Source organism: Tachyglossus aculeatus, chromosome 8 (assembly GCF_015852505.1).
Source record: "Tachyglossus aculeatus isolate mTacAcu1 chromosome 8, mTacAcu1.pri, whole genome shotgun sequence".
Classification (NCBI taxonomy): Eukaryota; Metazoa; Chordata; class Mammalia; order Monotremata; family Tachyglossidae; genus Tachyglossus; species Tachyglossus aculeatus.
The window spans coordinates 503,127-529,120 of NC_052073.1; the positions used below are offsets into that span (position 1 = coordinate 503,127).

Consider the following 25,994-nt stretch of genomic DNA (forward strand, 5'->3'; position numbering starts at 1 on the left):
TGTCTTGTCTCTCTCTCCCCTCCCCAGTCCATATTTCACTGTGCTGCCCGGATCATTTTTCTAAAAAACCTTTAGGTGCACATCTTCCCATTCCTCAAGAACTTCCAATGGTTGCCCAGTCACCTCCATCTCAAACAGAAACTCCTTACCACCGGCTTTAAAGTAGTCAATCAGCTCGCCCTCTCCTATCTTACCTCACTGATCTCCTACTCCAGTCCAGCCTGCACACCTTGCTCCTCTAGCACCAGCTTTCTCACTGTGCCCCGATCTCATCTACCTCGCTGCTGACTCCTTCCCACATCCTCCCTCTCCCTCCTCCATCCACATAAGTCAGACCACCGCTCTCCCCATCTTCAAAGCCTTATTAAGGTCACGTCTCCTCCAAGAGGCCTTTCCCAATTAAGACCTCTTTTTCCTGACTCCCTCTCCCTTGGGCTTCATTGATACACTTGGATCTGTCACCTTTGGGCATTTAGTATTTGCATATATGTACATACCTGCAAATTATTTATATTAATGACTGTCTCCCCCTCTAGACAGGGAATGTGTTTGCCAACACTGTTAGACTGTACTCTCCCAACTGCTTAGTACAGTCCTGTGCACACAATAAGCAGTCGAAAAGTCCCATTGATTGGTTGATTTTATACCCTGCCTACTGTGTGACCTTGAGCAAGTCACTTAACTTCTTTTTGCCTCAGTTTCCCCATCTGTAAAATAGGGATTCAGTGTCTGCTGTCTTCTCCCTCCTAGACTGTGAGCCCTAAGTGGGATAGGGACCATGTCCAATCTGCTTATCTTATACCTGCTCCTGCACTCTGATGCAACGCTTGGCACATAGTACTTAACAAAATTCCACAATTATCGTATTATTGGAAGGAGGCAGATGATGGGGCAGATTAGTGACCGAGCAGGGTCCCAGCTGTGTCCCTGTCATTTCTGAGTCACCAGTCGGGGGCCAGACTGAGGGAGCTGGAGCTACTGCCCTTACGGGTGGGTTTGCACCATCAACCAGTTGGGCTAGGCCTAGACCTGCCCCATCCGCCCACTCTCTCCAGCCCCAAGTGAGCCCAGCAGGACCAGCAAATGGTCTTCCGGACGACTGAGAGTGCCGGTTCAGCGGGGCCCCAGGAGAAGACCAGAGGAGAGCAGGAGCTGGGCCTTCCTCAGGCTTGCTGTAGAATTGCAGCCTGTTCTCCTCCAAACCCAAAAGGGGCCACTGCCACTTGTCCAGCCTGGGGGTGGGGGGGAGGGGAAAAAGTACATCCTTTGTAGAGTGGGGTCTCGACCAGCCCCTCTGGGAGGCCAGTCAGAGCGTTGCACAGCGCCCTAGCGCTGTCCCACCCATGGGAGCAGGCTAAATCCTTAGTCGCACAGATGGGAACCTCTGCTGGTACACTCTCATCACTCATTCTCCACCATGACTGGGTTCTGAATCCTGCCTGGTCTACTTAACTGACTGTCTTCCTGCTGCTGGTGAGCTAAGAGAGAAAAGTAAATATTTGACCCATTTTGACCGCAACCCTTTATTTTCAAGCAAGAAGTTAAAAATCGACTGGAGGAACTTAAGCAGATGGGCACCAGCCAAGGCCCTGCATCTGAGCAGCATCTCGGCAGTGTGCATGAGTTAAAGGAAACTTGTTTCTCTCACAGGAAGCGTTTCTGATTGGGCCTGCTTAGCCCAGGGGAATTGTGGGGATGGGGAGGGGTTGAGCAACTGTCCAGTTGTCTCACTTCATAGATTGCTGATCAGGCCCGAGGAGGAATTTAATCCGGGGCCTCGGCCTCTTTTATCACTCAACAAATCAATAATATTTATTGTGCACTTATTATGTGCAGAGCACTGTACTAAGCATTTGGCAGAGTACGACAGAATTAGCAGACATGTCCCCTGCCCATAAAGAGCTTACAGTCTGGAAGGGCTTACAGTGGTCTCCCTTGGGCCATTGGCTCCAGGTGCCCTTACCTACTGGCCGGGCCTTCGGATTTCCTGGGTCCTTGGCCCTTTACCACCCTTTACACCTCTGTCTGAGTTGTAGGTGGCTGTCCCATGGGTGGCGAGGGAAATGGGGGGTTTCATGTTCCTCCAGGGCCCAAGGGGAATGGGTTTGGAAACGCAATGACCGTGCTGGATCTGAAACGGGCCGGTGTCTGCGGTGTGGAGTGAGGCCCACCCCCGTTCTCTCCCCCACACCTGCTGGTGGGCTTTTCCTGCATGTGGGTCCTTAGCCGGCTGGAGATGGCTCAGGTTGAAAGTCCAGATTTTGGGCCAGATTATTAGGGTCTCTTCAAAACAGTGGGGAAAATGGAGTTTAAAGCTGGGTCCTTGATCTGTCTAAGTGGCTCCCCCTGACTGGGTGTGTCTCCCCCTGCCCCCTTCCCACAGGCCCAGTCCAGGAGGTTGGGCAGCTCCGCTTCCAGCTCCAGCAGGCTCAGGCTGCGCGGTCCCTTAGTGACAGCATGAACAAGGCTCTGCAGGTGAGTGAGGCCATGGGAACTCAGGCCCTGGGGGATGGGGCGAGGATCGGTACATGTCATGTTGATGGAGCACTTGTTAGATGCCGAATGCCATGCTAAGCACGGAGCAAAATATAAGATCTGTTCATCGATGGTTTTTACCAAGTGTCTGTTGTATAAAGTGCTTCAGAGAATTTACACATGGTCCTTGCCCTCAAGGAGCTCAGACTGCAAGGGAGACAGGCAGGTGGACAAACAAAGAGGGAGCGGGTGATGGATAGGCAGGCAGGTGTATCAGCTGAGCTAGCTGACTAAATAGCAGATTCTGTGTTTGATGGAGTGTCTAGGGACATAGGGCCGAGGATGGAGGAAATCCACAAGTCCTAAGGGTGCCTGTTGGGGTCATGTGACTTAAAGTGTTGTGAATTCATCGGGGAAGGTTCCCTGGAGAAAGTGGGTTTTTCAGAAGGCCATGTGGTGGGGGAAAGAGCAGTGACCTGGAGGATCTGGAGGTGGGGGTGGGGATACTGACAGGGAGGTACAGTTAGAAGAGGAGCCAGGAAGAGTGGAGAAAGATGGTGGTCAGCCCTGAAGCTGGTGAATATCAGATTCTCCTCCATGTGGGGAGCCGTTGGAGGTTTCTGATGAGCAGCATGGCTCTGGTGATGATCCAGGCAGCGATATGGAGGATGGGCAGCATGATGAGGATGGCAGGAGGCTGGAGAGAGGGAGGGTGGCAGGGGACTGATTCATTTGCCCAGATGTGTCAGGACAGGAGCCGAGACCAGGGTGGGGGTTACTTGTGGAAGAGAAAGGCAAAACTGACAGGAAGATTAAATGACATCTGATTCCTGGCTCACAACAAGAAGCAGAAAGATAGGTTGTAAGAACACTAAGATTCCCAAATCTTCCTCTCCAGCCCAGACTGCTTGCCTCCTCCTCTATACTCTTGCAATTTCTTCTGCCTTCAGGGCATTTCTGCATGTATGTCCCGCTGACACTGCAGACTTAACAAGTCCTAAAGAGAACTCATCTTCCCACCCAAACCCTGTCCTCCCCAATGACTTTTCCACCACTGTAGACAAAGCCACTATCCATCCTTCCTCACAAGCTTCTAACCTAAGCATGATCCTCAACTCATCTCTCTCATTCAACCCACATCTTCAGTCTATCACCAAATCCTTTTAGTTCTACCTTCATGCTACCTCTAGAATCTGCCCTTTCCTCTCCATTCAAACTGTGTTCCCCTTGGACACTTTGATTCCCACCCCACCCACAGCCCCACAGCATTCATGTAAGGATCCTTACACTACCGTTTCCCCTAAGTGTATCAATGTCTATCTTCCCATCTAGACTGTAAACCTTGTGGCCAGGCCAACTCAATTGTATTGCTCTCTCCCAAGGGCTTAGTACAGTGCTCGGCACATACAAAGTGCTCAAATACCATTGACTGATCGATACGATCACAGTGCTACAATAAGTAATGGATAGATTATCAGAAAGTAAGGACAACAAGGTAATAATTCTATGACAAGTAACAGTGAATGTATGTTTATTGTTATAGTGTACTCTCCCAAGCACTTAGTACAGTGCTTTGCATACAGTAAGCACTCAGTAAATACTAGTGAATAATCAGCTAGTGAGAACTACTGAGAAAAGAATACTGCATTAAGCATATGATGGATCCAGAGGAAGAGGGGAGCCTTCCAGGCCCTCCTGGCCCCAGGATGCCAGTCCTCAGACCTCAGCCTCCCCTACACCTGGAATGTTGTGGAGGCGCCTGTCGGGGATGGGGATTTCCCCAGGCGGTGGTCCAGGGGCTGGGAGGGACAGGATCTGGTCTGGGGAAGGGGCTCCATGTCACAAGGAGCCGCTGAGTCCCAGGGTCTTGCTCCTGTGGCTCTGGAGGCAGATCCAGGGATGGGATGGCACCGGAAAGATCGGTGGTGGAAGTAGTCCACCCCCATCCACTCCACAGAGACTCATCTGGGTCCGTGACTGTGCCTCTCTCAGCTGCTGCTCAGATCTCTTAGGGCCTCGGACTGGAACCTTGGGCTCTGCCTGCATGGGGGCCTGACCTTCAGCCTTGCCACTTTCCCTGGGGTCCTGAGCCCTTCCCCGGACCTCCACCTGGGTGGCTTGTCGGAGCATCTGACAGAGGGTGATGGGACACGGCGGATCGCCGCGCCTTCACCAACGTGACTGAGCGCTCCGGGTGGAAAATGGAACCGTCTACGGGTCCTGTGTTTGTGCTTTAGGAAGAGCTGACAGAACTGAAAGAGGAACTCGCTCTCTATGAATCTGCTGCCAAGCTTGGCGTCTTCCCAGATGACACAGGGGCAGAGGCGGATGCAGACCTGACGGACTCGTACGTGGATTTGGGGATTAAAAAAGCTGGCGGGAGAGAGCCAGCACTTCCCAGGTACGGCCCGGGACCCGTTTCTGGGCCATAGTGGCTGGGGGCACTCCCGGCCCAAGGAGCTGGGATTCGGGGCAGCCGTCAGTGCAGCCCAAGTGGGCTCCAGAGCCCCGTGGTGCTCCTGGGAACAGGGCCAGAGTCAAACACCCAGACGTGATGAAGTGGAATTTAGGAGGGTTGGATCAGGGGAGGTTAGAAATGAATTGGGGCAGAAGCCCCTGGGGAGAATGGGATGGAAGGTGGGGAGGTTGTACGTGACTGTGGACAAGAGAATGATTTTACATGGGGCCACAAGGCAGGTTAGGAGGCTGTGGCCGGAGACGGGGATTTCAGAGTTGATGAGGCTAGGGATCGTACAGTCGCTGTTGAGGATGAGATCCATCATGGATCTCAGTTGGTGAGTGGTTGAAGTAGGGTAGAGCAGGAGGTGGCGTAATAGAAAGAGCACAGGCCTGGGAATCAAAGGACCTGTTTGCCAATCCTGAGTCTGCCACTTGTCTGCTGTATGACCTTGGGGAAGTCACTTGAATTATCTTACTCAGTTTCCTTATCTGTACAATGGGGATTCAATACCTGTTCTTGCTTAGACTTTGAGTCCCATGTGGGACAGGGATTGTGACCTGATGATGTCATATCTACCCCACCCCTTATTACGGTGCTTGGTACATACTAAGTGCTTTACGATTACTGCATTGACCGTTGTCATTGTTGTTATTATTGTTATTAATGAAGAGTGAGAGGAAACAGGCTGAAGGTCATCAGGAGTGTCCACGTGGATGTTGAAGTCCCTGAGGATCAGTGTAGGGACGGAGGAAGGGAGCAGGAAGGAGAGAAGGCATCAAAATTGTTCACTAAGTGAAGGAGAGGCCAGGAGCCAGTAAATGGTCGGGGGGAAAACTAGCAATTCAGGCAAGACTTATGGCCAAGCTGGGAGTGTGCCAGGGGGTCCTTGACGGCTTCCATGGACACCCCGTGGACCCACCCTGGATGTGATCCCAGAGTTCCTGGGCAAAAAATTATGCCCCCAGAGCAGGAAAGATCTGTGCCGACCTGCCACATCATCTGCTGTGGCCGTTGGCTGGGGCCTTTGCGCTGTACTGACGGAGCATTCAGTAGTTATTGCACTGCAGAGCCAAAGCTTCGTGATCCCCCCTGAGGGCACTGCTCTACTACTCCTTATTGAGCACCTACTGCCTGCCCACCATATGCTGAGCCCTGAGGGAAATACCCCAAGGAGAAACGTCTCCTTGGTCCCTGGCCCCAGGGGCTCACAACCTAAGAGACCAGGGGAGGGGCAAAGAAAAAAGAGGAAACTGCCAAAACTAAAGTGAACAGGAAATGCGAGGATGCCAACCATTGCTGCCTTCACAGGCTCAGTGGAGAGGCTCTGAGCCCAGCCTTCCAGGGCTTGGATTCCACAGTACGGTGTGGGAATGATACCAAGTTGGGCATCAGTGATATGTGCCACCGCCGCTTTAAGAACCAAGCAGCCGGACTCTAAACGGAGTCCTGAAATGATCCCTGTGTTACTTTGAAACAGGATTTCCTCTGGGTGTGTGAAACCAGGAAAACTAAATCTCAAATGGTTTCATCAGCTTCCCCTGCGATCTATTCATTCAGCCAAAGCTCTGCTTCAAAATTGTGTTTAGAAATGCAATTCCCATGGCAACCTTGCCTTTCCTTGGGCGGGTCTGGAAGCAGGGACTCCCCTGGAAGCCGGGGCATCGGGCCCCTCGGAGAGCCTGGGCCTGAACAGCCCCAAGGGCTCTGGCAGACTGTCTGGGCCCCTGCCTCAGCCCCTTGGCAAGGAGAAGATGACGGCCATGGGCCCCCCTCAGGAGCTCACCAATGTGCCCCGGCCCCAGATCGTGATGCTGAGTGCAAAGCCTGGACTGGCCCAGGCATCTGTCTACAGGAAGGCCCCCAGGAAACTCTTGCTTATTTATGCCTAACCCTAGTCCCTCCTGCTTTTGAGTGAGCCCATTTCCTGTGGCGTGATGGGCATGGATGGCAAGTGGTCAGTCATCTCCCCGGAAAGACCTTTGTAGGCTAGACCTCTGCCTTCTCTTCTGGTTCTAAGCCCCTAATTTAGTTCACCTGGCCCCATGGGTCCAGATTCCTGCCCCTGCACGCTCTCTGTGGCCCCAACTCTCCAGAGCCTCTCTCTGCCCTGTACCCGGCTTTCCCTTGGCACCTGTGCATTTCCTTTTTGCTGAGTGGTTTTTGCTGAGCAGAGATTTGCTTTGCTGCTCTGTGGGGTGCACCAGACCTGTGTTTAGCACTCCAGGTTAGGTCAGAGATGACAGGTGGCAGCCCAGACTCCGGTGATAGGGACTGGACAGAGCCACAGGGCAGGCGGAGCCGCGGGATGGGCAGAGCTGAGGGTGGCTGCCCAGACTTTGCCATTGAGAGGTGGGCAGAGCTGAGAGTGGCAGCTCTCTTCCACATTTGTGTGCAAGAAAAATTGATTCTTGGGAGTTTGGGGCTGCACCTGGGCAGAACAATTCCCTGAAGAATTCCCTTTCACTGTAGCAAGAAGCAGGCTGGGGCTGAGAGCCACTCTTTCCGACCCTGGGATCCGTTCTTGGGGCTGGCTGGTGTCGGTGACATGCTGCCGTGTCTACACCAGGGGGGCAAAGGGCAGTAATCCACTCTTGAGGCAACTTTAAGATGGAGACATACAGTAAGTGTCAAATTGTGGGTGAGATCTCCAAGCGGGGGCAGTTTTTGACCCTTACCCCTGAGGCTGGCAGGTGAAAAATCCTGGCTGACTCTCTGGCCTCTGGCTTTAGGTGGCCGAGCCAGCCACCACTTCATTTCTCCATCCTCTTCGGTGGATGCGGCCTGGTGGTGTTTGGTCTTTGTCACTCAACCATGACTCATCCCCCTCTAGACTGTAAGCTCCTTGTGGGCAGGGAATGTGTCTACCAATTCTTTTGTATCGTTCCCTCCCAAGCACTTAGTACAGTGCACTGCACACAGTGAGAGCTCAATAAATACCATTGATTAATGGACCATTTGGCAGGCATCTGGTCTATGCTGGGAGCCAGCTCCGGTTACTTAGAGGCTTGGTGGGGCAGGAAGACTTGGGATTGATTGTCCAGAGAAGCAGGATGGCCTAGTGGCTAGAGACCAAGCCAGGGCAACAGAACAACTTGTATTCTAATTCCGGCTCTGCCACTTGTCTACTGTGTGACCTTGGGCAAGTCTCTTCTCTTCTGTGTGGCTGTTATCTCATCTGTAAAATGGAGATTAAGACATCGAGTCCCATGTGGGACCTGGACTGTGTCCAATCTGATTAGCTTGTATCTACCCTCGTGTCTAGAGCAGTGCCTTGCAGATAGTTGATGCTTAATGAATACCATAAAAAAAGAATCAGCTGGTTAAGAGGGGAAGTCTTCTTTTTCTGCCCACAGCTCGCTCCAGCCAGCAGACCTGGACCCGGGGCTGACTCAAGACCAAATGGTCCTGAAGCTGAGAGCCGACCTGCAGCGGTTGATGAGCAGTCACCGGCTCAAGTGCCGCTTGGTGTCTCAGCTCCAGCAGCAAATCCAATGTTACCGAGTAGCAGTAGAAGATCTCGGCCCACTGGCCAAAGGCGGGAAAACGAGGGAGCTGGAGGTTTGTATGAGGAAAAAGTCACAGCTTTTGGCTTCTTGAAGCATCTTGCCCACTCAGCAGGACTTTCCCTCCATTGGCTACCCGTTGCCTTCTACCAATTCTCTCCTAACTTATTTGCCCTCTTCACCAGCAGCTCACTGAGCTCACGCTCAAGTGCACAATATTGGGCTGTATACACAGACAGCACTCAGTAAATACTACTGACAGAGGCCCCTCCACCCCCCTTGTTAGTCATCTCTTGTCAGGTAGGAAGCCGTGAGCACCTGGGGGTGTGGGTCAATCCCCCACCCACAGCAGAGTCCCAATCCTTCATCGCAAAGGATATGGTGATGCTGGCGACAGTGCTGGAGCAGTGGTCCTGTTCTGGGCCAGAGCCGCACCTGGGATGCGCAGACCGACCCGGTCACAAAGGGGTGGTCTGGCCTCTGGCAGCAGCCCCTGCTTCTTTTCCAGATGGAAACAGGGAACAAGGAGAACTCCTCACCCAGTGGGCTCTGGCCGGCCCCTTCGGCCTCCAATCAAGCCATCAGAGAAGACCATCAGCAACTTAAGAACGAAATTCAAATTTTGCAACAAGAAATTGTGGTGAGTGCTGTTGGTTTTCCTTAATTTGGTGTATTGTAGTAGAACCTTTATTTAGCATGAAGAGAAGTGAATTGCATTCCAGAGGTGAAACTACAAAAAATAATAACTTGTGGGCCTCCACCTCTAGACTGTAAGCTCGTTGTGGGCAGGGAATGTGTCTGTTTATTGTTATACTCTCCCAAGTAATAATAATAATAATAATGATGGCATTTGTTAAGCACTTACTATGTGCAAAGCATTGTTCTAAGCGCTGGGGGGATACAAGATGATCAGGGTGTCCCACGTGGGGCTCACAGTCTAATCCCCATTTTACAGATGAGGTAACTGAGGCTCAGAGAAGTTAAGTGACTTGCCCAAGGTCACACAGCAGACATGTGGCGGAGCCGGGGTTAGAACCCATGACCTCTGACTCCCAAGCCCGTGCTCTTTCCACTGAGCCACGCTGCTTCCCACTTAGTACAGTGCTCTGCACACAGTAAGCACTCAATAAATACGAATGACTGACTGACTGGGCAAGTCTTCTCTTCCCAGGGGGCCTGGGGCACTGTGGGGAGTGGGAAGGACCCAGGCCCCATTTCTCTCAAGACTTAGTGGAGAAAGAGGAAAGCAGATAATTATCCACGAGGGGAGGGAACACATGTTCTCCCCAATCTCCTCGTACTTTCTGCATCTCCAGGAGCGTAAAGCGGCTGAAGAGAAACTGAAAACTACCAACCAGGACTTGTGCAATCAGATTAGACAGATGATCCATGACTTTGATCAAGATAAGCAAGAAGCCATAGAGAGGTGCGTAGACCACGTTGCCTTGGTTGTTCGAGGGAATGAGCCTAGCCAGGGAGCTTCCTGCCTGTCTCCACTTATCCATCTATTTGTTTGGTTAGTTGGGGGCTGGGGGGGGTGATGCAGGCATGTGGGCACTTTGTCAGACCACCGCCTCTGCTAGGTGCCATTCTCTAGACCTCAGAACTCTGTCCGAACATGGGGCATTAATTAAAGGTCCTGGCCGTGGAGATGGGTCTTGGGCTCAGGCTTAGTCAAAGCTCAAGCTGCTCTGGAAAAATGCCCGCTCCTCCAAGGCGAGGGAGGTAGTTGCAGGAGGGCTGTGGGTCACCAGCGAGGGGAAAGCAGGTAGGATGGAGGCAGAGGCTCAGGGCTTTCCCTCTCCTGGATGCCTGCCCTCTCCATAGGTGTGAGAGAACTTACCAACAGCACCATGAGGTGGTGAAGGCTCAAGTGCGGGAAGCCCTGTTGGCCAAGCACAGTCAGGAAAAGGAGCGGCTACTTGCGGCCCATGAGGAAAAGCGGCTGCAGCTCAGGTAATAATAATAATAACAATAACTGGGGTATTTAAGCACTTACCATGTGCCATGCACTGTACTAAGCGCTGGGGTGGATACAAACTAGTCGGGTTGGATACGGTCCCTGTGGCGCATGGGACTCACAACCTTAATATGAGGTAACAAACACAGAGAAATGAAGTGACCTGCCCAAAGCCACACAGCGGACAAGTGGCAGAGCCGGAATTAGAACCCATGACCTTTTGACTCCCAGGTCCATGCTAAAGCATGCAGTTGGCACTGGTGTTAGTAGTAATAGCATTAATAATAATAAAAATGACGATTGTCGTGTTGGTTCCCTGCTTACTAAGTGCCATGCACTGCTAAGCATTGGGGTGGACACAAGATTAATCAGACACAGGCCCTGTCCCTCTGGGCCTCAGTCCCGAGGCGGCTGCTGTGAGCTCCTTTGGCTGCTGCTCTGGGTACAGTGGTGCTGCAGCTACCTGGACCCCGGCTGTGCCCCTCCAGAGCCGGTGGCCCCCTCTAGACTGGAAGCTCTTTCTGGTCAAGGAGCATGCCTGAGCTCAATAAATACCACTGACTGGCTGCTTTTGCAAAGAGCAGTTTCTTCAGACCAAGCTGTGTGCTGTGACTGTGTCTCTGTCTCTCTCTGTTCCTGTTGCTGTGATTCTCTCTGCTTTATCCCAGCTCTTCTTCTGGCTTGGGAATGAAACCAAAGAGAGTTGAAATCCAGTCCTGTTGTGGAGGACAAGTTTTTCACAGTGTAAGATTGAAAGACTAGACTGTAAGACTAGACTTTCTATACTGTAAGCTTGCTGTGGGCAAGGGAATGCGTCTACCAACTCTATTATATTCTGCTCCCCCAAGAGTTTAGTACAGTGCTCTGCACATTTTTAGCGCTCAGTAAATATGATTGCTTGATTCAAAGTGGTTTACTGGGCTCTCTTCTCCTTTTTTGGTTCTCTTCAGGTCGGACTTGGACCAGGTGAATAAAGAGATGGCCAGCGTCCAGGAGTGTTACCTTGCGGTCTGCCGAGAGAAGGACCAGCTGGAGGCCACGCTGAGGCAGAGCCTGTGCCGAGAGCAGCAGGTCAGGGAGGACAAGGTGGGCTATCTGGCGTTGCTTTACTGCCACCGTTCTCCGCTCTGGAGGCGGGATTGGCCAGCTGGCATGAGAGTCTGAGTGGCTGGCTGCCTGGGGACCACTGTTCACAAATGCCATCAGGAGGAGGAGACATGGGGTCCGAGGACCCTAGCCAGTTGGTGGCCTCCCCAGATGGAGGCTCCATTCATCCTGCCCTCAGGGTCCCAGCGTCTTGGTCACAGTCGGGCCAGCTGCTGGCCCAGTGGCGGAGTGGAACTGTGCTGAGCGGGGTTGGAAAGTTAGTGCCTTGCCTATTTTAGTTTACGTGCTTGCAGTGTAAACACTCAATAAATACCATTGATTGGTTCATTGGGAGGAGTGAATCAGAACTAATCCTTAGCAGGGAGTGTACAAGTCAGGGTGGTAGCAGGGAATGGGGCTGATGTCAGGGCCACAACCTTCTGGTAGCAGTGTGGGGAGCACTGATGGTGCTGCTCCTTTTTCTCCAGGGGACTTCCAGCCTCCATTTTCATGTCCATTCTGGAAAGGTGGCCCAAGGGTGGGCCGCCTTTTTCCCTCCAGGGAACTAATTGATCTATTCTTCCCAACCATAGCTGTGATTGTCATTGAATGGGGTTTGGTGGGGGTAGGGGCCATGGAAAGGCTTGCGAGATCCTCTCGAGGCCCAGCAGAAATTCTGAGAAAACCACAGGTTTCAAGTCCAAGTGTCTTGGATGGCTGCACCTGCTGCCGCATGACTCGTTGGCATGAGCTTGTGGGGGCGGGGGGTGATTCGGTACATGGAGGGCTACCATTCTCCGGGTCTTGGCTATCTGCCCACCCAGCCTCAGCTCAGTCGATCGATTAATTGATCGATGGGATGTACCGAGCACCAGGCAGAGTATAGTAGTGTGGCTGGACACATGGGCTTCCCCAAGAGGGTCGGACTGTCGTCTCCCGCCACGGGCTGAGCCATCTGCCCCGACTGCCGTTAGCTCAAGGAGCAGCTGTCAAAGGCCCACGAAGAGTCTCTGAGCCAGCTGCGGGCCGAGCTGGAGCAGAAGCACCGACGCGCTATGGCAGCCACACGGAGCCAGTGGCTGCGGGACCGAGAAGCCGACATCCAGGGGCAGAATGAGGGCGGAGTATCGTTGGAGAAGAAGCAGCCAGAGGTGTGGACGCCTGCTTTGTTCTCACCTTGCCGTGTGCCGAGGTCCTGGGGGAAAGGAAGGAAGAAGGGGTGGCGGGGGCAGGGCAAGGAGGGGGGCGGCAGCTTTTCCTGTAGAAGTTTTTCCCCTCTGAAGCAGTGGGTAGGATCAAAGCCCAACCCTTTGCTCCTGTCCCAATTCCAGAGCTCATGTGTTCGGCCCCCCGACACTTCCGGTTTGTGATCTTGCTGGGGGCGACTGGAGAGGCCGGGGAAGGGGAGGCAGTGAAGGGAAGGGAGGAGCCGGGGTCCTGGGGAGGGGTAAGATGGCAGGGGACTTGCCCGATGAACTCCTCCAAGGCACAAAGCAAACAATACCATGTGAAGGACCAGCCCGTAATTTTGATGCCACCAGTCGCCAGAGATGGTTTTCTTCCGCCCGGGCAGACCCGCTGATCGCTGGCCTGAGTGGCTTCCTCTGGGCCGCTGCCACAGAGACCATATCCAGCCTCTGGAAGAATTGGGTCTTACTTGAGGCAGGGCAGAAGGCAGGACTGACCTTGTGCGGGATTCTTCTATTCCTCCCGATTCCATGCATGTGGGGTCCATGTTTGGCCTCCTGGCCACCCAGAGCTGGTTTCTCTGGCCATGTGGCAGGACTGACTTCCCACACTCCATTTGCATCTACAGGAGCCCGCAAACACCCCCTCCACAACCCCGGCTCTCCTTTAAGGAGCCCAGAACCATCCCGACATGGCCCCTAGCCCCTCTGGGGACCACTTATCATTTCTGCTGACAAAACCCATGCCAATGAATGCCATGTCCTGACTGCCCGGAAGCCAAGACACCTCTCTCCTTTGTTTGTTTCTAAACTGCCCCATCGGGCCCTTGTGGATGCCCCTCACCTTAGTGGGGTGGGATTTGGGGAGCAACAGTTCTGCATTTCCTGGGCCCGCCCCCAGGTCTTTCAGTTGATCCTTGGAGACTGGAGGGTTTTGGAGTGGAGAAAGTCAGTGAAGATGAGAGTCGGGCCCCGGCCTCGGTGGCCCATGTCTCATGCATGGGGCAGAAGCCTAGAGCCCCGATTTCAGAGTGGAGTGGGGGGATTTGGCCTCTTGGGAAACAGGTGATGGTCTGGTGATGCCCTCTCAATTTCCCCCCCAAATTTTTCCTCCCCTGCCAGGACATTTAGGCTAGCTCAGGTGTGGGAGCTAGCCTGAAAAGATGGCATTAATCAATCAGTCAGTTGAGTCAGGATTCTTCATCCCCACTCAGCATTTTTTGTCATTCAACGATGCAACTTGCTGGAAAAATATTTCTCATTTGAAAGAGAATTCTTCATGTCCTAAAAATTGTTGTTTGCCAACCAGATCAGAGATCAGGGCCTGGAGTGGCGAGAGTGGAGACCGAGGCCGGAGCAGGCTGTGGAGGGCACGAGGAAGCGCACTGTTGACCGTGGCAGTCAGACGGAGAGGGAGAGGGGACCTGACCTGGGGGCTGAGGATCCAAGAGCAGCAGCCAGATCCGAGGAGGGAGAGGAGAAGGAGGAGCAGAGGTTGGCAACGCGGTCCGGGGCCCAGCCGAGGAAGGAGGACACGGTGACCACAGAACGCCAGGTTAGATGTGATTGTGTAGCGTTGAAAACCAACTTTGTCACGGGGGAGGGTGAAGTTCGATTTGATCAGAAGAGGTGTGGCACCTGCCCCTTGGCCAGCCGGCTGAAGAAAGAGATCGCTCCCAGCCTGCCTGCCGGGCACGGGCACCTGTTTCTAGGGCAGGTGCTAGATAGGACCTGGCCACCCCCAAACGACCTGACCATCCAAGGCCCGTGAGTCTGAGCAGAGAACCCTCTCCAAAGCCCTGCGCTTTTCTCTCCTTCCTAACATGTTGCTGCAGCTGAAAGGGCCCATTGACCCAAAAGGCAGTTCAGGAGCAGGGCAGTGGGGGGCACAATTTGTTTCAGCCGATAGCATCAGGAGCACTTAGTGTTTAGCCCTGGGCTCCCACCCGTAAAGCTTCCCGCAGCCCATCCAGCCGGCCGCCCCACAACTTGTTGGTGGAGGGGCATCCCCAGCCACCCTTTCTCATGAGCTTATCAAGGCTCCAGGTGAAAGCACCCCAGAAAGTCCTGTGATTTAAGGGTTTGTGTCACTGAGCTGCCTGGGCTTCTTGGCAGAGACTTAGGTGAACAATTATGTCTGTGTCCTTAGCTGCCCATTGGGTCTGCTGATGCCGAAGTAAAGGGGGAGGACAGGCCAGGAAGTGCCGGGTCTCGGATCCAAGAACTCGAGGATCAGGTCCTGTCGCTCAAGCGGGAGCTGGAGCTAAGGGAAGGGGAAGTGCCCGCGCTGGTCCGAGCCGAGCTGGCCAAGGCCCGAGTTGAATGGAGCAAGGAAAAGCAGGAACAGATCCTCCGGATCCAGGAGCAGAACAAGGCGGACTACCGGGAATTTCTGGATGGCCAACGGACTAAGATGAGCGAGATGCTGTCAGCGGCTAAGGAGGACTACGCGAAGCAGAAAGCAGAGCTGGTTGCCCGCAAGGAGGCCGAATTCCAGGCCCGGCTGGACCAGAAGCAGAGAGAGTGGCTCACGCAGGAAAGCCAGAGGGTCTGCCTCGAGGTCCAGCAGTATGAGGAGGCGTTCCTCCTCGAGCTAGAGCTTCTGTTGGGGGAAATCCACGAGGAGCTGGTCGGCGGAATCCAGGGCTCGTGCCGTGGCGGACGACCCCCACCCTGCTCCCTGCCGCGGCAACCCAGCACACAGTGTTTGCAGCAGCTACGGGCCTGTGTCCAGAAGGCCTATCACGGCACTCTGCAGCAGCTGCTGCACCGGGCCAGGCCAGACCAAGGAAAGGTACAGTTGCCACTGCTTTCCCTGCCCACTGAGGCCCAGGTGCCAGAGACCATCTCCGCAGCTCTCCCTCTCCTTCCCTTTCCCTCCCTCACAAGGCCAGATGCTGGAAGGCCAAACCTAGTGAGGGCCCATGGTGCACAGGTAGAGGCTGCTCGCCACCCTCAGGTGGTCCTTTTCCCAGAGCACCCACCACTCGTGCCTCCCATGTTAGGGGGGTGGGAGGATTCAGGCCTTCATCAACCTCTGCGTCTTCAATTAGCAGGTCTGACGGGGTCGGGGGGTGGTTTCAGGGTGTGGCTATTGAGCGGTTTATTTGTGACCCCTCAGTGAGGCACCGTTGCCTGCCAGCCCTGTTCCCACAGTCCAAGGGACAAGGGGCTGAAGGGTGGAGCATGTCTCTGTGAAAAGAGGGTGTCCTAAGGACTGGTGTTTCTGGGGCTCCGGGGTGCAGCATCTGGGGCCTCAGGACCTCTGTGGAGCAGAGGGTGGGCTGGGCGTAGTTGTCATCTTAGGGTGCTGGGGAGAACTGTCCCAGTGGAGATGAGTTTGTCTCTCTTTAAGGCTCAAAGTTCCCTGAGGAGGGAGAGAAGGGGGCATGTGGCTAGGCAGTGGAAGGGACAGCATAGGAGGAGGCAGTGAGACCTGCTGTGAGGGGTCCCTCAGGTGAGGGGAGCCAGGGTCTGGCCGATTGTGAACTCTGGCTCAATTGGCTCCTGGCACATCTTGGGCCAGCTTGTCTTCCGCTGGGACCCGGAGCAGTCGTTGGGTGCCAGGCGTTGCTGTTGGCAGCCGGCCCACCGCCCGCCTGCCTGCCTGCCGCCCGCCCACGTAAACCAGCTCCTTGCCACGCGCGGCACATGTTGGGGTGAGCCGGGCTCAGAGCTGTTTCCAACGCGGCCTGGGCAGACAGCCAGGACAAGGAGTGGCAGAACCAGGGTGATGGTTTCCCAGAGTGACCTCTTTCTGGGGAGCCAACTTGGCTCTTCCAAGCCACTCCCCGACCCCCTGGCTCCAGCGCCCCCTGCATCAAGAGGGAGCTCTGTGAGCAGGTGAAACCACCCACGTGACTTAGCAGTGTCCGCAACCACCCCCGAAGCCAGGATCCCGGGGTCTGGCCCGGCCCGGGGTTCTGGGCAGTGGTTGGGCTGGGTGGAGTCGGCTTCCTGGGCTGGGAATGGGCTGACTCGGCGGGGCTCGGTCTGGCGACGGCCAGGCCCCAGAGAAGGAATTCTTGGCCTGATCGAGGGAGCAGCTTCCGTGCCTCGGAGCCAGGGCCACGCCGAACCTGAGAGAGGGAGTTACTCATCAACGGTGTAGCCCACTGCCAGGGGTTGGCGCAGGCCCAGAGAGGGTAAGAGAAGCTTGGTGACTGAAAGTTAGGTAGGCAGTCATATGTGTTCGTGGGCTGCCGTTTGGTATGGAAGACCGTCCCATTCGCTGCGTGAGAGCCACCGCAGGGCCAGAAACTGTTAAGGGAAAAAAGGGCCACAATGTGCAACCTGCATCACAGTGGTGACTTTCAAGCTCTCCAGGGCCCAGTATCCCACCACCCCCTGCTAAGTTCATGAAATGAAACCTTGCGTCTGCCCTGCGTTGTCACAGCCCTGGCTCGGGTGTGCAGTTCTGGGCCATGGAGATGTGGCCTGGGCAACCCCCAATTGACCACTCTTTTGTTTGGGTTGCTCGTTTCAGAGCCAGGAAGACTTTGACAACTCCAGAGAACTTTCCTTGGGCCAAAATGGCCCCAGAGAAACTGGAGACCAGGCCAGACTGCCCATGTGTGATGTGGAGCAACAAGTCCGACTCCAGACCCTTCTGAGGAAGTCACCACCACCGCAGGAAACGCAAGTGCCGAGGGGTATCTGGGTTCCATTTCAGCCTTTCCCATACCCACACGCGGGGGCTCCCGGCAGCTGGCCCTTGGCTGTCAGCTGGCCACGCTGAAACAAGTGGTCAGAGGGGTTCAGATCCCAGGCTACGTTTCTCCCTGCTCCTTCCCACCTACCAGACTGTCGCCATGCCGTCGGCTGAGGGCTCTCACTTTTAGGTTCTGTTTTCCCCCTACCCCCTGCCGCCTGGGGAGGAAGTGAGCAGCCTCAGGGCCTGGCATGGCCAGATCCTGGACGCCAGCTCAGGCTGGGCCTGGCAGGGCATTTGAGTTTCTTTTGATGAGCTTTGGCAGGCCCCTCGTGGCTTCCAAGAAGGGGCGGGGTGTCATGGGGAACAACATGTGTGCTCTGCACACAGTAAGTGCTCAGTAAATACGATTGAATGAATGAATGAACAAACCCTTGATAGTGTATGCCTGGGCCTGGACCTTTCCTTGTTCATCTGTCTGGAGTGTCACCTGCATACGTGATTGCCCTCCTGACCATATCTGAGAATATGCGAGCCCCAAGACACAGGCCCCCCTGGCTCCACCAGCAGACCCAAGGAAGCTTGGTCCATGCCCCTATCACCTCTTTCAAGCCTCAGCCTGCCCTCACATGTGACAACCTTCTGCCACCCAGCTCTTAGTGGCCACGGCTGCCCAGAGAGAGAGAGCATTGAACCTGTACCCCAACCTGGAGCGAGGGAAATGGGTCCCGGTTCCGGAGCACAGAGTCCATCACGGTCTCGGCACTGTTGCCTCTGCAGATCAGAAGGGCCAGCGAGAGATATTGAAGGCCCTGGAAGATTCCTGCTGTGGATACTGTTTCCCAGAGCTGGCGAGAACCAAGGAAGAGTGCCAGGACTTGAGGAAAAAGCTGGAGAAAGCCTGCAGGCAGCTCCAGCGGGTGGTGCGAGTCCATAAGGCAGCCATGGAGAAGCTGGAAGGTGAGCAGGCCAGCGGTTTTCCCGAGCCATCGTTGGGGTGCGGGAACTTGTCACCCCAGCCCGGAAGGGAGTGTGGGGAGGTGTCTCGGAGAGGCTTGGGGCTTGCATCCGGCGCTAATCAGTTCCAGCCTCATTTTCTCATCTTGAGCAATAGCCGCGTGCGGTCATTGTTCTCAGTCCGGAGGAGGTGGGCAGACCGAGTGGTTTTCTGCTTGGGTGGAAATGTTGCCTAACCCTTGGATCCCTCTGCAAGCAGTTTTGCTTCTTGGCCTGAAGTCGGCTCAACTTCCCCATCCCAGAGCCCTGGGCGGTGGAGCGGGGGCGGAGGCGGGCGAGGGGCAGGCAAGAAATGGCCTCTCCTGTCACCCTACCGGGGCTTGGGCTGTCTCCCGGGGCTTTGCCCGGTGCCGCTTGGGAGGTCCGCATCTGGGAGGCATCAGTTGGCCCAAGGTGAGATGTATGTGAGCCTCCAGTAGGTCCCGTGCCCACTCTGGCTGGCTCCTCTAAAGAACTGGAGTGATGGCAGGGGGACGCAGCTACGGCCTCTCCTCCTGGGATGATTCCCAGCCTTTGCCTCTCCCTCTCAGCCCCTTGCCCCCCAGGAGCAGCTGGTGAATGGAGAGGCCCCCCGAAGCAGCCCTGTGCCCAAAAGCGGGGAAAGGTCGGACGGTTACTGGGAACAGAGAAGGTTCTGCAGCGGGGGTCAGAGTTGCCACAATTAGAGCTACTCTCCGCCGGCATCCAGCTCGCTGGATGGAACTGCACCAGTCCCTCTGTCCCCCACAAGGACCCTCCACCCGCCTCCAACCCAGCCCTCTGCCCCTCCCCAGAGCCTATGGCCAGAGTGGTTGGTTTCTGTTGCTGTTTAATAGAAAACATTACTTTTTGTTACATTACAAATCAGCTTTTTCTCACACGCCCCTATGGGATTGGTCTCTGACCGAGCCCACAGGCAAGGAAGCAATACCCGAGTTGACCTTCCCTCCGGCTTGTGCGCCAGTTCCACGGGGACAAGCCTCTCCCCTTCTCCCACCACAAAAACACACAGTTGGAAGAGTTGAGGGTGGAGCAGAAGAGCTTTGTAGGCAGGCAAGCAGTGAGGAAGGCAAGGAGACAGGCCTCCGGGGCCACCCCACCCATCTGCCCCTGGGACCCAGAGTAACTCCCTGTCCGTGAAACCCACCTGGTGATGATCATAATAGTTGTGGTATTTGTTAAACTCTTATTACGAACTCAGCACTGGACTGACTGCTGGATAGGGACAAGATGATCAGGTCAGACATAGAACTGTCTATATGGCACTCACTAACGGGGAGGGAGAACAAGTAATTGAATTCCTGTTTTACAGTTGAGGAAACTGAGGCCCAGAGCAGTGATTTGCCCGACGTTCTCTGTCACCTGGTCTGTTTCCCCTAGGCCACGCAGCTTGTTTGGGGCCAGCTGGGCTCCCAGAACGGATGCTTAACTTTCCCTGTTGGCTCCCGCTTCGCCCCACATTTACCGCCTGCTCCAGTTGAAGAGTTGGCTCTGCGCCCTGGCCACTCTAGTCAGGAATGAAGTCAGGACCCAAGCCAGGAGGCTGGGCTTTCCTTTCTCGTCAAAGAGCCCTGGGCCAGGCTCCTCCCCTACCGGCTCTGTGGTCGTTCTCCAGATGCCCTTTCCCATGTCTTGAGGGCCTGGGAGTGTTCAGGGTACCGGCAGGGGAAGGGACCCGGGAAGGAGCTGGGCTCAGAACTCACCTCTCCTTGCCCCCTCAGTCGTAAGTCCCAGGTGGGACAGGGGCTGGCCTCATCTGTTAAAATTGAACCCATCCTAGTGCCAGGCACAGTGCTTGATGCAAACATGACGTATTGGCTACAGCACGGGCCTGGATGGCAGGAGGTCATGGGTTCTAATCCCAGCCCTGCCACTTGTCTGCTGTGTGGCCTTGGGCAAGTCACTTCACTTTTCTGTGCCTCAGTTACCTCATCTGTAAAATGGGGATGGAGACTGAGAGCCCCACGTGGGACATGGACTGTGTCAAACTCGAAAAGCTTGTATCTACCCCAGCGCTTAGTACGGTGCCTGGCACACAAATACCAACATTATTATTATTATCAACACCACTGCAGACTAACTGGGGAGGATGGTGGGGGTCAGGGCTCAGCTGCCACCACCATAGTGACAGACAAGACCTGGGCAGTTCTCACGGTTTGGCATTCTCAGTCCAAGCGTCAACAACCAAACCAGAGTGGAGTTGGCTCCCTGAAAACCCACTCACTTTGTGGCTCTTCTCCCCTTCCAGCCAGGGGTCCCAGCTCTGGGCTCTGGACACCCCCATCCAACTGCCCTCCCATCCCCATCTCACCTGCTCGGCCCCCACTCCATCATCCCACTCTGTCATTCCTTCAGTGGTATTGATTGTGAACCCCCTGAGGGTTAAACGCTGCCCTAAGCACTTGGGAGAGCACAGCAGGAGTAAGACCTTCATTCCCTGTACTCAAGGAGTTCACAGTCTAAGTTGAGGCTGACGGAAATGATATACAATTGGAGCTGTGGGGGGGAAACGGGTTGAGCAGGAAGTCATATAAAGGTGTTGGGGTGAGATTGAAATTTGCTTAGTCCCGGACCTTGGTGTAGGTCAACCATTTTCTGTTCCCTTTTCTTCACCCTCCCCCACTCGATTAGAACAGGAAGGAATGGAAAGCAGACAATAAAGCAGGTTCTCGTGGCTCAGGGAGTCAATCTTGGGGAGAGAGGGAGGAAGGTGGATGAGGCCCAGGACAAGCCCTGGCCCACACCATTCTCCCTAGCTAGTTCACAGTGGTGTTAAATGCTTGATATGTGCCAAGTGCTGAGCATAACAGAGGAGACCGATCCCTGTCCCACCAGGGCTTCTGACCAAGGGGGCCAGGACAAGTTCTGGGCATAACCCCTGCTTCCACTCTGCCCCCGTTACCAGGGTGTTGGGCTGCCCAAACTTCAGAAAATGGAGCACGGGCTGGCCATCCTTGGGGCCGATCCCTCCCTCTGCCCAGCTGGCTAGGACCCAACCGATGAGTATTTTCTCCCGAGAGCCCTTGGCTCCTCTCAAGAACCGGCCACACACAGCCAACATAAGCTCATGGCAATGAACCCTGTGTTACAGACGAAAACAGAAGAGTGGTGGAGGGGTTGACTGAAGAAAACAACGAGATGAAGCTGAAACTGGAACTAAGAGCACTTAACTCACCACCAAGGTATTCTGTGCTCCTTTTGAGAGGAGAGCCAAGGATGTTGGGTGGGGCGAGCTGGGTCACTTGGGGAGAGCTAGGGATGGAGAAAGGTGAGTCGGGGGGATTGGATGGTCCATGTCGGGCCACTAGGGGAGAATCAGGGACTGAGGGAACATTCAGAGGTGTTAGATGGGCCTTGCAGGGCCATTAGGGCAGATTCAGAGTGTTAGTTGAGCCAAACCTATGCAGGAAGGTGTATGCCCAGGTGGACAATGAGAAAGTGGTTCTCTGGGACTCCTGGACCAGACAGACCATGGAGTTGACCAAGCCATGGCTTAGCTCTTGGTGGTCTGGTTTTCAGAATGAATTACCCCTTTCAATCTTGTCCGTGGTGGGTAATTTTGGCTTGTTCTCTTAGATCGCTGTCAGAAGGAGCTGCTGATCGCACTGGCCAACTGGGCGACCGGAGGGGCCTGGAGGAGCTCCGCACCCAGTACATCCAAGCTGTGGACAGAATCAAGGGTGGGGCTCAATGGGCTCAGCCCACTCTTGGCAGCGGCTAGCACCTTGTTTCTGCACCTGCAGTGAGCGGGTTTGGTGGCACTTCAGGCCCTGGGATCGGGGGAAGGCTGTCATCTCCTCTCCGGGTTGGGTGAGGCAGGGATTGTTCAGGCCCTCCCCCTGGGCCTGACCTTGTCCCGGGCCAAGGCCTTACCCAGACAGTGAGTGGAGAAGCAGTGTGGCCTAGTGGTTAGAGCATCGGCCTGGGAATCAGAAGGACCTGGGTTCTAATCCTGGCTCCACCACTTGTCTGCTGTGTGACCTTGGACAGGTCACTTCACTTCTGGGCCTCAGTTTCCTCATCTGTAAAATGGGGGTTAAGACTGAGTGCCCCATGTGGGACAGGGACTGTGTCCAACCTGAGTAGCTTGTATCTATCCCAGCACTTAGGACAGTGCTTGACACATAGGAAGCGCTTAACAAATGCCTTCATTATTATTATTATTAGGATCACCAACCCCACTGCTGGGAGCAAGGGTCTCTCGGGAGTGACGACCTGTCGGGCTCCCTCTGTTACCATTGGCGACCCTGCTGGCTTGATTGTACTGGGCCTGGCGGGTGCCTTGCTTCCCGGGGGTGGGGGCATGGCCGTGCTTGCTGCGCAATAGTGTGGGGGGGAAGGGGAGGGTCCCGCTGCCCCCACTCTCCGAGCTGAGGGGAGGGGACGGGTTGCTGTGTCCTTGCTACCCCCCAGAGGAAGAAAAGCGCAGGCCTTGGCGCCACCTCATCCGCCGTCATGCACCCGCCTGTTCTTCCACTCCCATCTGGGCTAGAGCCCCGCCCAATCGCACAGCCTGGCTGGACACCACACAGCCGGATGTATGGGCCTACCAATCTTCGGCTGTAACCGCTGTGCGCCCACCTGCGATACTGGGTCTGACAAGGGTGTTGGCAAGAACCGGGGGTGCAGGCTCATTTATAAATGTGACTGCTCTCCTGCACAATCTCCCGAGCACTTGGTGCGGGGCTCGGCATTTAACAGGAGCTCAGGAAGGACTGAATCACCTCAGGGTTTTGGCAAGAAACTTGCTCTGTCACTCTGCAGCCATTTGTGGAGGGAGTGAGGCCCATGCAGCCCTCTGGGCCCCACTTCCTGGGCATTCCACCCCACCTCTGCCACAGCACCCACGGGAGCCTCCTCACATTTTTCCTGACTCACTGCATGGGAGAGGTCAACTTCTCACTTGTGACTGGGGCAGGGATGTTGATTCCTGATTCCTGTCTCCTCTGCTGGATTGTAAGCTCCTTGAGGGCTGAGAGCACACCTCTTCCTCCTCTCCTCCTGCTGCTGTTGCTGCTGTACAGCCCCCAGCCAAGGCGTGTACATGTGTATATGTGTGTGCGTTGCACACCCTCAGGCCCTCAGCGAGGATAGGGGCTAGCAATTATAACCTGTCTCTTGCTGGGAGCTACTCAGAGTTAGCACAAGTCTCTAGAGTGAGCACCCCTTGTTGGTGAAAGAGAGCACACTGGCTTTCAGGGAAGTTCTGTGGCCGAGAGGTTACCCATGCAAGGCTGACCACCTCCAGCCACATTGGAGATGTGATGGGAAAATGACTCTACCACCCAGGCAGGGGTGGCCATTCTTGGTCTGGAGGCAGGGCCAGCATCCTCTGGGAGCCCCTGCCAGCTGGGGCCTGAGCCAGCTTCTTCCGGAGCCCCCTCATCCCTCTCAGTGGGGCTAACTTGAATGACCATCACAGGCTCCCAAGATCAGATCCAAATCCACCACAGTCTAGACGTAGCCACCAGGCCCCCTCTGTCTTGAGCTCTCCTCCTCCCCCCTCCCCCCCCCCCCAACTCCACCCCATCCCCACTGTGCAGGTCACGGGTGCCCTTTGACCAGGTCTGTGCCTCTCTGCACCACAGGGGACATGCTTCGCTACATCCGGGAGAGCCGTGAGAGGGCGGCTGAAATTCTGCAGGCTGAGGTTCTGAGGGAGCGCCAGGAGACGGCCCGCAGGGTGTACAAGCACTTCCTGCTTTGCGTGCAGCAGCACCTGAGGGACCAGGGTGGTGAGGAAGGGTGAGTGCAGAGCCAGCAGCTGCCCTGCCTGTCCTGAGCCATGGATGGGCCCAGCCAGGGTGTCCAGTGACCCGCTGCTCAGGCTGAAAGAGGTCCGTGCTTGGCTGGGCCTCAGTTGACAGCGTGACTAGGAAAACCGAGGGCCAGGGGTTGGGGAAACCATTTTATTCTCAGCCTGCCTTGATTTCCTATTCTGGAATTCCCTACAGGGCTGACCAAAGAATACTGACTGTGGCTAGCCAGCTTGGTACGGTCGTGAAAATACTCGAGACGCCCTTGCCAGAGGGGTCCCGGAGCAAGTCCACCCCGGCAGGTATGTTCACAAGTGTTAGTCAGATCTGTACAGTGTGGCCGAGGCCTTGGGAGCCCAGGCAGGGGTGGGAGTAGGAGGAGACGGGGAGGGAGGAAAGGGAGAGATGTCTAACTTCCTAGTCGTTTCCTCAAACCCCAAGTGTTCAGGTTGGCCTGAGAGTTCTCGGCAAAAATAGGATTCAAAAATGCCTTGAAGCTGGAGCGACTCCTCTGACAGTATCGTTTCTTGCCCTGCCCTGACCAGCTGCACCTCGAAGTCAGCCCAGCCGAGGGAGGGGGCCCAGCGCAGCAGGCTGGACTCCGGGCCCTCCACTCCGGATCCCCCGGGGTCCGTGGCCAGAAGACATCCAGCCCGGGGGAGCCCGCTCCCCCAGCCCTCCAGAGACAGCAAAAGACACCCCGGGCCACTTGCCAACAGGGACCGGGCCAGGGATGGGCCCTGGGAGGAGCCGGGAAAGAGAGAGAGACCCCCCTGCCGGGACTGGCGCTGCGCTGCCTGGCCACACAGAACCCCCGCCGCGCCCGTGGGTGTCGAGTCCACGAACCCCAGCTGAGGGGAGCGGTGGAGGCAGCCGCAGAGGCTCCCCGGATTGGGACCCTCCAGGAGTCGGGCGACTGAGCATTGGCAGCTCCGAGCCGGCACTGGGCCCCTCATACCCGTCGGCCCTCAGGTCTCCGGCAGGTACCGGATGCCCAGTGAGGTCTGTGGCCTCAGAGCCCTCCCCGCGGAGGGGTACCAGCCCTCAGAGTGCCGGTGACCTCGGCGGCCAGGGCCAGCTGGCTACAGAGAGGAGGGGGTCCCCGCACTCCCCAACCCGACGGCCAGGCGCAGTCCCAGCGGGGACATCCCACTGTGGATCAGTTGCGGGACCATCCAATGGCGCACCCCCCCACTGCTCACCACCAGCGTTGGCACAGCATCCACGGCACAGCCTGCTAGATCTCCTGGCGGCCCGGTGGGAAGCTGCTTTCGAGAGCTCCTGCGGTGAGCCCCACTGATGGGCTGGGGGAGCCGCGGGCACAGGGGACCCAGCCCACAATGTCAAATGGGTGTTTCCAAAAATATGGCATCATTCCGGGAGTAAAGCACAAACTGATGCGCCGTGTGCTATTTCTGTCCCTTTGTCTTCCAGTTCTCATGGTCACGGGCTCTAGTCTTTTATGTGGTGGGGGTTTGGGCGGATATTTATTTTTATACCTAGGCACGTTTGCTGTGCAGTGTTAAATTATGAATGAATCCTATTTAAATAAAAGGACAATTGGCCCCGCTGAAACTAAGGTGCAAGTTTTGCTTCCATTGAGGTGGAGACTCCCTCCAGAAAGGCTCCCAGGTGACTCGGATGGCTTGTGGACTCCAAAATGGGCCTTTACCCCCCCCCCGCCGACCCCCTCCCCCGATCCCTTAGGAAAAACCCACAAGCTCCTCTGGCACGGTTGCAGCTCCCAAGCATTTTGCCAAGTCCATTGGCCTCACTTTTCCCACTGCAGTTTGGTTGGGGTAGTCCAGTGGTTGCCTGTGGGCCCTGCCTGACAGCTGCTGAGATGTCAGGTGGCTACTGCTCTCTCCCTCCTTCCCTCTCCTCTACCAGGGATTTGGACCCAGAAAAACTGTGAAGCA

General features: G+C 55.5%; 1 protein-coding gene across 1 annotated transcript in view; it reads left to right on the forward strand.

The window, feature by feature from the left end:
- CEP152 (centrosomal protein 152) overlaps nt 1–25,627 on the forward strand; it is a 46,676-nt gene extending 21,049 nt beyond the window's left edge. Inside the window, exons 10-26 of the mRNA XM_038750354.1 lie at nt 2,384–2,475; nt 4,713–4,876; nt 8,290–8,494; nt 8,948–9,079; nt 9,756–9,865; nt 10,267–10,395; nt 11,350–11,485; nt 12,460–12,636; nt 13,982–14,227; nt 14,822–15,466; nt 17,159–17,324; nt 18,104–18,283; nt 21,411–21,501; nt 21,896–21,999; nt 23,908–24,064; nt 24,274–24,377; nt 24,621–25,627. Coding sequence (XP_038606282.1) covers nt 2,384–2,475; nt 4,713–4,876; nt 8,290–8,494; nt 8,948–9,079; nt 9,756–9,865; nt 10,267–10,395; nt 11,350–11,485; nt 12,460–12,636; nt 13,982–14,227; nt 14,822–15,466; nt 17,159–17,324; nt 18,104–18,283; nt 21,411–21,501; nt 21,896–21,999; nt 23,908–24,064; nt 24,274–24,377; nt 24,621–25,375 — 3,593 coding nt within the window. The 3' untranslated portion in view covers nt 25,376–25,627. The remainder of the gene's footprint in view (nt 1–2,383; nt 2,476–4,712; nt 4,877–8,289; nt 8,495–8,947; nt 9,080–9,755; nt 9,866–10,266; nt 10,396–11,349; nt 11,486–12,459; nt 12,637–13,981; nt 14,228–14,821; nt 15,467–17,158; nt 17,325–18,103; nt 18,284–21,410; nt 21,502–21,895; nt 22,000–23,907; nt 24,065–24,273; nt 24,378–24,620) is intronic.
- The last annotated feature ends 367 nt before the right edge of the window (nt 25,628–25,994 follow it).